The sequence below is a fragment of the Doryrhamphus excisus genome, chromosome 4 (genome assembly GCF_030265055.1).
Source record: "Doryrhamphus excisus isolate RoL2022-K1 chromosome 4, RoL_Dexc_1.0, whole genome shotgun sequence".
NCBI lineage: Eukaryota > Metazoa > Chordata > Actinopteri > Syngnathiformes > Syngnathidae > Doryrhamphus > Doryrhamphus excisus.
The window spans coordinates 7,317,486-7,330,071 of record NC_080469.1 but is presented as its reverse complement, the minus strand read 5'-3'; the positions used below and the strand labels follow the sequence as shown (position 1 = coordinate 7,330,071).

Here is a 12,586-nt window from a genome sequence, read left to right as displayed (position 1 = left end):
CCGTGATTATCACAAGTGTAATCGCACTAACTTACATTAACAACAATTACAGCTGCGATTGACAGCTTTATTTTTGGCTGCACTGGCACAAGAAAATAGCACACTAGAATGCACGTTTTTGTTACTTGACAAAAATCAGCCGAGTGTAACCCAAAAATCACATTCATGGTAGTTGAAGCTAAAAGCTTGCATCTGGAAACAATTCAAAGTCATTGTTCTTGACAATCATTGCTGCGTAACAAATGACACACAGATGCAGTCCAGTAAGGCTGGAACACCAAAAGGGGTTGCGTAATTTCAAATGTAAATGTTCAATTGTCATCAGTTCTGTTGCTGCAAAGAGAAGAGAAAATAAAGTGCTGAACTAAGAATTATTATTTTAATAGAATCATTGCACACAGATGCAAACTCTCAAGGTGCACAATATGGAACTTTCCTTAATAAATAATTTAAGATTTCTGGGAACTAGTCTTGAAGAGATGAGGGTCAACTTCGAAATTCAATTCCTACAGGTCTACAGTGGGTGGGATTAATTGGGCCTAAGGCAGTGTACCACCCCCACACACACCATTCCTCTGAGTGCCTCCTAGCAGTGACTTCAGCCTTGCCAAGTAATGCTGTTTTGGAACACGCAACAAAGTATTACATGCCATGATTAGCTTGATTACACTCCATTTACTTAATGGGCTTGTTTGTCTGTTGTGTCAATGTTATTCTATTGTCAAAGTCTCCCCCTACACAAAGCAAACATAAAAGGCTACAATTCAACACCTCTGGAGACGAATGTAATATTCTTCAATGGTTCTGGAAGGCCATATTTTAAAAACAGGTTTATGATTTTGTGGATTTTATGTGAAGAAAGTCTTACCAAGCATTTCATATTTATAAGGACTTAATTTTTTTGCATGAAAACATTTGTCCTTTGGAAAATTGAAATTTTGCTAATTCTGTGCTAAATCTTTGTCCACTGGCTACATCCTAAGTGAGGTCTACCAAGCTTCTAACTAAGATTTGATGGCCTTATTGTGTATATTTATTTGGTACACAACATTTCTGAAAAGTAAAGTCCAGGCTTGTACTGTTGTATGGTGGCTTCAAAAATATATACTCAGAAATGCCCGTTTTTGAATGCTTACTGCAAGCGGCTGTTTGTCCCACTTTCTTTAACCAACCCTGAACATACCTTCTGCCATTTTCACATGCTGCACATTTTATTCATCTCCAAGAGAAATTTACACCGATGGACTATTATAGCACGCCTCTCGGCCAAAGACAGCTGTGATAGGTTCCAGCAAACCCCTCTAGCGACACTAGTGAGCATAAGAGGTTTGGACAATTATACCATATTTTTCCTTTGTTCCTTTCACTTAGTATCAGCATTTGGTAGCAAACAATGTGGGAATGCATCAAGGTAAGATTTGAGAACCTTATTGAGTGATAATGTGCATATTTGTCCGGTGTATATACATAATAATAAATAAGATTGCCATTTTTAAACGGATGTGTCGATGACTGCTAATTCCAAGTAATGAAATGACCAGTGTATTACTGTATTATTAATTATTCTTTTATTCTTCTATTTGTTGTGATGCCAAATGCTCAAAAGGATGAGACCAGCAGGATGTGGCAATATATTTTTTTCAATAGAATATACATTAAGCCCTTTGTTGTGTCAGGTTTTACTTCATTTAAAAAAAATGTTTTTTGTGAACACTTCCGAAAAAAAAGTGATGAAATAATTCCAGCCTTGAAAACTCACCTTGAGGTGCCAGAGTAAAAATCTTAGTCGTTAATAATAATACATGATGCAGTCACTGATATTCAGCTGGAGTGCTAGAACTGCAGACAATGAAAATACATGGGTGAAAGTGTGCATGCGTGTGCATGCGAGGAAATGTGAAGGTATGATGCACGTATTCATCTAAATGCCTTGTCACTAAATATGTCTAGCGCCATGTTTGGTCCAACTAATGTAATTGTTCATTGTGCATAAGACCCTCATTTGTTGATTAGAATTTCAGCACTAATAACAGTGATAGCCAGCAGTGACTGCTGCTCGATGAGCCAACACTGAGGCACAGTGCACACTGATTTTTTTTCTCTAGCATGTGTGAAATACCCACTGCAAGAGCTCACACTGGGACAATGACACTTTCTCAAAAGCACCTTGGGCTTTAATTTGGGATTTAGCAATTTATGACGCTGCCATGCCGCCGCGGCCCGAGAGTGAGAGAATGAGAGCAACACAAAATGTGACAGGCTCTCACTTCCCCATAACTGTTGGCGGAGTTGAGTCAATGTTGCTCTGGTTTCAGTCAAATGGTTTCTGTAAATGTCAGACCTCACACTTTTGTTGATCCAAAACACGCCCTCCAAGGGTCCCCACAAACATCTGCTTTCTATAGAAAATAGCCAATATGCTGTGATGTAAACTAGTCATGTCATTTTTGACTCTCTTGAGACCGCAGGCGTATGCTCGGGTTTCACATGAGGATTGTGGATAAGGGACCAAATTCCAAAATAAGTGCAGTTTTCCTTTAAGAGATGCAAGAATCACATAAGTCACTACATTGAGGAAACATGTAGACAGAGAGAGGATAAAATTGCAGTGGCCCGACACGGACTTTAAATAGATTCAATATATAGTGAGATAGAGCTGCACAAAATCACACTAAAGCATGTCTTATGATGCTATGCCAAGAGAACGCACCTTCAAAATATCATCATTTTAACTGTAATTTTGAAAGCAGATACAGATACTTTGTTGAGCTGCAAGTAACGATTTTCTTAGTCGGTTAATTGGAAGCTTATGGAGTAATTGGTTAGGTCTTAGACGGACCAAATCAATATGGACCAAAAACAGTTAGTAGTTTGATCCGCAAAAATTAGGCAAAAACGTCACTGCTTTCCAAAATCAAATATCTTGTTTTGCCGAAAACACGAACACAATAGGTCTGCTTTTATGCATGAATAAGAACAAAAAATATATTTGACAAGCATTTGAATTCAGATGTTATTTACACTTTTTAATTCCAAAAAATGCAAAATAGATTAGTTGGATTAATTGTTGGAGCTCTAATACATTGCCAACGTATGGACAACTGACATTTTGAAATGACATCTTGAAGAGCTGCTAATGTGTGGGCGTTTAAGAGCAGGCTAACATGCACAGTTAGACAGCGTCATTACGCCTCCCTCACTGTCACTTTCCATCAGGTGACTCCCCACGTCTCGCTCTGTTCCTTTTCTCGCCTCACCCCAGTCACCATCACCACCGCCCTGCTCTCAAGCATGTCCTGTCCCTGTGGAATCCAGCCAGCTGCATTGGGGCTACAGTGACACTTGCACACTGCTTTGACTAAGCATCATTTAGATATTGAGATTCTGCTAAAGGCTTTGACTTAATTATGCAATTACATAAAATAAAAATAATAAGCACATGTAGTGCTGATGCATGCAGCACCTGACCTTTACAACAATGTACATTGACCCCCCCGTTTAAACTGGTTCCGCCCACAGAGAACCCAAAATAGTTGCAGGGAAAATTTACTACATATATCGGTTACATGAAGAAAAAAAAAGAAAAAGAAAAGACAGCCTTCCTCGATCGTCTGCAGTACTGTGCTCAGCAACTTAGAAGCCACAACTGTTTCAGATATGAGAGCTTCTTTGTTCGACAGTTTTATCACAGTAATTCGAAGAAAAAAGTTCTAACAATCATGTTAACACCTTCATTTACTTATTGAATACACAGGAGATTTTTCTTTTTTTAAAAAGGTAAAAAGGCTTCCCATAGCTCAGAACACTGACAAAAAGGGATCAACATGAAAAGTGAAAAGTTTTCCCCCAAAACTGCTGTTATTAGGACAGATAAACGCATTTATATGAGAGTTAATTTATTTTTGAAAGTTTGTCTTATTAACCATGAACAGGCAGCACTGTCTTTCTCATTTGAAGGAAATGGGACAAAAATAAAGAGCTTAGAGTTTGGACTGGATTATTTCCAGCGACATGAACTTCACAGGAGTAGCGGGAGCTCCCATATTGTCCGACTCTGTCGTCAAAGTAATATGTAGAAAATTGCGCCCTGACCTCTTGAGTGCATGTTAAATTCAGGAACGTCTATGATCCAGTATCATGTACAGCTAGAACTAGATAAGACTTTTCATTTATTTATCATTAATTTGGCTCCAAATTACACTGTTTTTCACCCCCAAAAATATGCCACCATATACCACCACCTGATGGCATGTGTTATGCCCGTAGTGACCGTGCACATACATATGCACGCAGTCTCAGAAAAGAGGGTGGGATAGTTCGCTAGCGTTGGCACCCCCATTGCAGTAGCTAACAAACAGCTTATGGCAAAAAACAAAAATTGACAGATTACATTGGCTCCTCACATAATTGCAATTCAGAATTCACATCCCTGCTAAAATATTTGATAAAAATTTGATTTTTATTAGGCACTGTCAAAGCTAGTGCTTTGCCAAGTTTGTTACAGCCTCAAAACTTGAAACTTGAGGTGAACACAATATAATATATAATCGTAGGTTGTTACAGGAATTACAAGAGTAAAGTAGTGTGGATTATGTAGAAGCCATCTCGGACTGCTTAGCTAGCTGGGATTACCCAGAGACCTGCAAAGTGGAGGATCCGCCTCCCAACGCTAGCCGTTTTAGAACCGCAATTAACGAGAGACAGGAGGTGTTAGTGTAGCTGAATATAATAACGGTCACTTTTACTGCAGAATGTCAACATCAAGATAGCAGAGAGTTTTGAAAGGGGAGGAAGCGAGTGGGTGAGCAAGGTGGCACTACTAAGCATAATGCAGGCTTCATCAGATTGTCAAAAACACACATTTTTATGGGCGTCTCAATGATCTTGATTTGTAGTATGTAACCCCCATAAGGTCTGGCCACAGCAAATGAAATAGTCAGCTTTTATTTAAGTAAAAAAAAATCATGTGAGATGGCTTTTCATCTTGGCAGTGTCTATATTTATGTATTTTATACAAGCTATTTTTATGACAGTTCTAGCTGTCTGTTCTAGTGCGCCGTTTTGGAACATCCTTCTCAGACTACTTTTCATTACCCTATCACTTACCGCCAGTGCATAATTGCATTTGAGCCTTAAAATCCTGCACCTTTCTCTTGCTCCACCTTGCCAAATTAACAAGCATTTCTAAAGTACACACTTGCTTGTCTTGGTGTTTTCTGTCACTTCTGCATCACGGCAAGGACAAAGTCAGGAAGCAAATGCAATAACTGTGTTGTGAAATAGAAGCCAGGAAAGTGGGTACATGATGAATGTGGTAGATATGCTTGTGTGTTCTGCAGGTGGGAGTGGGCGTAGTGAAAGGGGATCAGTCTACACGAGTGTTTGGAGGTTTAAGCATCCCTCCGGGGAGAAGAACAGATCAATTCTGCATGGCTGGGAGCCAAAAGCTACCTTCAGCCAGATATTCATCCACACTATACAAAAGCCTCTGAGCTATGACTATATATGAAGCACTGGGGGAGATTTGACCAAAGGCAAGGCTTCTTCGTAACAACTGGCACAGAGAGAACTTTGTGGTTTATGGATGCACATTCCACCTAAATACAGATGCTTCACAGACAAAGAGAGGCCCTGCCACAACATCTCGGATGAACCACAGCCACAATCTCATTAAATGGAGCAACTTTGCCCAGTTCAAAACCTCTGGAGTGCCTTTGGAAACCACAGTATAGCAGGGCAGATCCTCAAACCACTTCAGAGGGTGAGATCATCGTCTTCACTATAAAATTGGGTTTCTCCACAAGCTTGAGACCCAAAAGTCAATACACATTCCAATCAACTCTCACTACATTGGGAAAGCATCATGGAAGCTCAGATCAATGGCTCTGGTGTGACAGTAGCTCAGCCGTTTGTAAGACATGGGTGGTGCGTGCACAAGAGAACAAAGAGGACCGGAGCAGGTGACCGGGCTGCTATCCATCAGGCCTTCATGTGAAAGGTTTATACCAGGCGAGGGGGAAGGTAACACACAGAACAACACAACGAGGGGTGATAAATGTCAGGCCTCGGTGCCGTGCTCATGGCTCACGTACGGCAGTGTGGCTTATCTTGTGCCAGTGCAGACGAGTACCACAACAAACTACCTGACAGTCATACGGACGTGCAATTATTTGAAATGAATCACAGAGCAGTGACGAAGGCAGGGATGGGCAAACTATGACCTGAAGGCCCCATGCGGAACGCCAGTTGTTTCCAAGGTATTAAATTTAAACTTTGAACATACAAGCTGGCAACATGACTGATAAAAAAATTGAGGGGACTCAATCTGAGACAACCTTTTGGTGGTTTAGGTATCTTTTCACATGCAGCAGTCCAGACAACAACCTCACCCATGATGCCAAATATTTTTTATTTTATCAATTTTATGAACTCAATGCGGCCCCACGAGTGAAAATGTTTGCCCACTAAGGCGACCTTCACAATGCAAGGTGTGATGCCCAATCCCATTTTTATTTAATCTGATCTTTTATGTAGTCATTCGCATTGCCAGAAGAATCCAACTTGTATTTGTAATGTGAATTCAATGGATCCGGGAAGTAACGTGCATGTACACCAAACACAACATCACACACAGAGTTGCGTTAACGGATATAAACATTACCCAATTTGCACATTTTTGACAATTTCGTTGATTTTGTGCAACTGGAGTCAACATTTTCTTAAATTATTTTGCATGTAGGACGTATAGAAGACAGAGGGTAAGACTTTTGGCTATGGCAGTTTGAGATGTCTGTTCTGAGTAGCATGTGGGTGAATGTTTGGCTTTAGTTTAGTTTGTTTGTTTTGACGCAAACAACAAACCATCTGTGTGTACAAGGCACCAACACCACAGCAAATACACAAAGGAGATCCAGACAGTACAGGAGTCACCATGTACACTGACAATAACAAAGGAAATAGAATAAATATTGCTCAAAGGGAGTGGGAAGAAGAAAACTGCTTTAATCTCTTCCCCCGTCTCCCATTTGTCCAACATAACACATTGCATTTACTTCCTTAATATATAACATCTGTTTAGATGCCTACTACTGTAATAACCAAAGGAAAAGTGATTAGGAAAAAACAAATTATGACCGATGGTCATGCATAATTTACAATGCAAAATATAACAATAACTACATACCAACAATGGTATTTGAAATGACACATACCATCATGGTAAACCACCAACGAAGGTACGAAACGGCCATGGATAAAGAGGAATTAATCGTGATAATAATACAGACATACAAAAGCTCTTCCTGGTAGTTCGAACTTTAGGAAGTATAACATTTCCAAAGACTCTTGCAAATGAAATGAATGAAAAGCAGATTTGCCCGCCTCTGCTGTGCCCCTCCAGCCGCATTCGCTTCCTTCTTAACTACGGAAGCAGCTGCCCCCCCTCTTCTGGGACCTCGGAATCCCAGAGAGGAGTCCCAACGTTTTAGAAATGGCTTTTTAACCTTTTCCAGACTGATAGATCACAATCTCAGTTATGTTTTAACAGCGGGGCAATCACTTTCACTGGATTTTTGTTTCCTCCTTTAAGTTTCACTTAAAAACTGCATTTTGTGTTCAGTTGTGTTGTCATTGAAAATAAAATTGTTTGATGATCTGAAACATTCGAGTGTGACAAACCAAAAAACTAAGAAGTCAGGAAGAACACTTTCCTACCGCTATGTTTTTTTTTTCTAAACATAGCTCTTGTGCAGATAAACCTAAAGCAAGCATAAATGACTCAATGAAAATATACATAATGGGACTAATAAAGGCATATCTTACCAATGCACAGCGAGGTCACCTTGTGTACATACATATGGGGCTCTTTGCATCGCTCCTCTGTTATGCAAAATCATTACATCATCGCCAAGAGAGATTCATTACCCTGCTTCATTTTCAATATGAAGACAAAGCTATCTTTACTACACATAACCGATTGACTTGAAATGCTGGGACAGCAGCAAAATGAGCACGCACACACTCTCTGAAGTAACGTGGTGTGCCAAGTGTCATGATGTATGTCTTCAGCGCAAGGGTCTCGTCTTTTAAATAGCACAAAGTATACTGCCCTTCAAATGGAGCCAAATCCACATATTCAAGTAAACAAAACAAAGTCAATGGAAAGAGTAGAGTTCAAACAGTAATGGTGTATATACGTATATATATATATATATATATATATATATGAAAATAGCTGCATTCCTACTTCAAACTCATTTCATGAATTTGACATCCTGAAGAGAGACCTTTGCTCTGAGCTACAGGACCCGTTTACTTGATGAATGCACTTCCCTCCTCCAACAGGGTGCCCTTCAGCAAGGTTGTGGCATGCCAGCTACGCTCCTGAATGAATAAATGATTGCACCACCTTTTTATCTGGACGGCTTGTGTCGTGTGGAAGCTCCCAGCTCTGCTGGAGTCCCAAAGCAGGCTGGGACATTCAGGACTCTCATTTATGCCCTCGAACGCTACATAAGACTTCTATGGCTAACACATCAAGGGCTGGCTCAGTTTTAATCAGTCCCAAAGAGAGATGATGTGACATCATTTGCAGAGGAAGCATGATTCTCCTAATTATAGATCCACATCACAATTTTCAACAACTGTGTGCGAGCCGTGGCGTTTACTAGCCTATCAATCAATTTTCTAGACTGTTTATCCTAAACAGAGTCACAGGATTGGGTGACTTCAGAATTATACAATATCATATATATACTGGATTTCCCAATGAAAATGGCATCAACGTAGTCCCTCATTTATCGCAGTTAATTGGTTTTAACCTTGACCATGATAAGTGAATTTCTTCAAAGTAGGATATTTATAAAGTAAATATTTTCATAGTTGGAGCATAGAAAACCTGTTTATGACCTCCTAAATATGGTTATATGACAGAAAATAATTCAGAACCACTGTGCCTGTAGTTCTGGCGATCGAGTCTGGCGTTTGTGTGTCTCTCAGAACATTACAATAACATTATTGACCTCTAGTGAATTAGAATACTACATATCATTCACAGCATCTTTGAATGAGTCTTCTGAATGCCTTCTATTTGTATGTTACTTCATGAAGCATTTTTTATGGTTGAAAATGATTAATTTAGGCAAAAAAAATGTGCTTCAAACTGCATATTTCTTTAAACAAATTGTATTCAACCACAAAACAGCATGATTTATTAATATAATTTTGAAAACTTGTGATAGACTGAAGGCGCAAAGCAGCAGGAGACAACTATCAAGGATTCTGCAAATATTTATATATTTTGATCATATTTAGATCACACACGTATAGTTACACAATTAATACAACACAAGGTCACCTTGCTCATAATATGAGCTTAAAAAATATTGTACATCCCAGGAGTAAATTTGTGCTTATTACGTTATGCTGTGGCCTAACAAGTACTGAGATGACTTGCATATACAATTTTTAAGTTGACTATGCAGCTTTTTACTATTTAGCTATTTATAAATTATAAAAAAAAATCATGTTAACATACCATAGAATTGGTAAATGACAAAGAACCAAGAACCATCTGCATCTCAAAGCCATGCTGCACTGTCGTTACTACGACCGTCCGCCAGCGAGCCAGGGCAGTAGTGCCAACTCGCCCTGGCCCTCGAGCTTTGCTTCGTGAAAGAAGGACGAGCATTAATTGCCTTTTCTCTTTACTTGTCCGGTCTTCATATGCATAAACGTACTGTGAATTGAGCCATTTTTTACTTGATGTATTGTTTTCAGTCTTTCTATTCATTTGTAAGTTGTACTTTACCATAGTTAACTTGGAGAGATAATCTAATATACATACTTATAAACTGAAAATGCATCTGGATTATGACCTCAACTGCATGTAACCGGTGCATCTCTTACCTGTATCCTGTCGAAACTGATGCATGGACTGCAGATCAATGATGTAGGGAGAGAGCTGGCCATCAACCTGGCCCAGAACCACAGTTCCCCGGGCGTCCCCCTTCAAGATGTTCTCAATATGGTGACAAACCGCGGCACTGTAGGGCCTCCAGCGGCCGTGTTCATTCAGCCACTCCCAGACCACCACTCTGGCCAGGTTTTGAGGAGGGTATCCTAGCCCATTAACCGGCAGCAGCAAGCTTGGTCCGGGGCGGGCCATCGTCCCTTGCAGGCTCGACTGAGAACCACCTGTCAGTCAAATATCACCCTGGAACCTCATCATCATCATCACCATCATTAGTGCCATGGGCTGAAATATTGGTTATGTGAGTGACTTCAGTGCTGTGCTTTCAAGCAGGCAACTTCGCAAGTGTCATGGTCTCTAAGGTACTTCATGTAGCAGGTTTCCTGCTCCTTGATCATCCAAACTGAAGCCTCTCGGGTCTGAGGTGGCAGATGTTGCTGCTGCAGCAGCAGCGTCAGTCCTCCTCAGGAGCAGGTAAACAGAGGGGGTGCCCGCTGTAGAAATGACAGAATGAAGAAATGCTGAGTTATGTCTTTCTTCGACATGACACCGTGGCACCAGCTTGTAATCGATGCATCAGTTTATTGGACATCATCTGTGTGTGATCACACATCCAGTGTGTCAGCTGAAAGGGGGGGAATTGTGATGCTTTTTAGGTTGGAGTGGGTTGACTGATGCTATCACAACCCTGGCTGAGAGAATATCACCTTGCCATGTCCAGAGAATTACAACCTTATTGCAAACTGATGTGACACATTAGGCTGATTTCGCATGCATCGTCACCATGTTTGAATTGATGGTGTCATACAGACCTGTAGGTTGCAGATGTGATACCTCACATCTGTCAGGCAGAGGCTACATTTTACTGGTCAAAAATCTCTTGGATAAAACGGGGAGGGTAGACTGAAAAATACTCCAAAGAACCCGAGTCTTCGCAAGTGTTAATTCCCTCGATTAAAAAAAACAAAACAAAACAACCGTGTCTTCTGCAGCCGCACGCCGCAACAACCGTCTAACATAAACGCAGAAAACAGACCCGCCGCTTCTTTATTGCCGTTTGTCTGTTTCACCAGTTTGTTGCTCCGTCGTATTTAAGTGTCCTCGCGTCCCAGATAGTCTGCTGTGTGGAAGTGAGGGGTGCCAATCAAGTCTAACATGATAACATATTCAAAGGGTAAACACACACTGTTTGCTTCAAACAATTTCCACGTCCAATGTCTGAGCGCACCTGTATGGTGAGTGGCTGAAAATCATCCAGCTCGTCAAGAGCCATTTATTAACATACGTCAACTTCCGGTATCATATTTCAGAATAAGAGCACTGGAGGGTTTTGCATGGACTCATTTCGTTGGGTTGAAGTGCACGTGAGACAAAATAGTGCCATGTGTGAGTTATTATTTTCACAAAAATATGGATGATGTCTAAAAGAACTGTAAAAGGCATATGAAGTAACTTCCAAAGTGCGGCCCCTGGACCATTTGCAGTCCACATAATGTTTTTTATTGGCCCTTGCCATTTTTAAATAAATAAAATTAACTCATCAATATGATGTAATGTTGGATAGTATACTAAGTTGCTTTGTCCACTATAAAACAAAGCTATGATGTTGACATTTTGTTCAGATATATTCTAACACAATGTATCCCAACCTTCAAAGAGTAAGGTTCATATTTTGAAGGTGGCTCAGGAACAAAAGCGCTGGGACTTCCAAACTCTCCAAAGACCACAAAACACACCAGTAACACACAAACAACACAAAACACCAAGGTGTTCCCAGACCAGCTGTGAGACATAATCCCTCCAGCGTCTCCTATGTCTGCCCTGAGGCCTTCTCTCGTCTGGGCATGCCCAGGATACCTCACCAGGGGGTCATCTGGACTAGATGACCGAGTCACGATGTGAAGGAGGAGCGGCTCTACTCTGAGCTCCTGAGCTGTGGGTGGAATAAATTAAAACAGACTGTTTTTGCGGGAAGCAGGAAATCCAAAGAAACACAGCTGAACTAGGTGCAGATTCTGGAAGATCTAGAAAGCTTTCTGTGTGGGTTATTGTGTGTAGCTGCTCTATAGGAGTTCACAACTCAATACAAAGGGCTGAAAAATTAACATGAGAATCTTTGTTCAAAATACTTGGCCGTAATTTTACAATATTATAGAACAACTAATTTTCCCTCAACACACTTGATGATCCCTCACAACTAATGTGTTTCACTGTTTAAGTGATTTTAAGTGAGTTTAATTAGAATTATTGCACAGTGCTATAATGTATACATTTTTGTTTCCTTTTTGTCTTTATTTGACTGGGAACTGTGTCTCAAACTGTGTCTACTTGAAGTATTATGATGTGCACGTAGACAAAACAGACACCTAATGGAGAGACCAGTTTTTGCAAGAGGAACATGGTCTAAGTGAGGCTATAACAAATTTGCTTGAGCTGTTGCCCCGCTCTTGCTTGCTACCAAAATATGGACATGAGTATTGATGCTAGGGGAACAACAGCACTGCTTGCCAGTTTAAGTCATTGCAATGATCCACTTCCCTTGAATTTCAGCTGTTTTCTTTGAAAGTGTATTGTATTTTCTATAGGTGTTGTGTGTCTATCAGGTGATCGTTATAT

The 12,586-nt window shown here is 40.4% G+C and overlaps 1 protein-coding gene across 2 annotated transcripts in view; it reads right to left on the bottom strand.

Annotated features, from left to right (window-relative positions):
- The window catches only part of dtx1 (deltex 1, E3 ubiquitin ligase), a 42,145-nt gene extending 30,909 nt beyond the window's left edge, over positions 1-11,236 (bottom strand). For both annotated transcript variants that reach the window (XM_058070511.1, XM_058070513.1), the window contains exons 1-2: positions 10,783-11,236; positions 9,907-10,464 (exon numbers count right to left, since the gene is read on the bottom strand). In XM_058070511.1, coding sequence (XP_057926494.1) covers positions 9,907-10,165 — 259 coding nt within the window. In that variant the 5' untranslated portion in view covers positions 10,166-10,464; positions 10,783-11,236. The remainder of the gene's footprint in view (positions 1-9,906; positions 10,465-10,782) is intronic.
- Between the last annotated feature and the right edge of the window lie 1,350 nt (positions 11,237-12,586).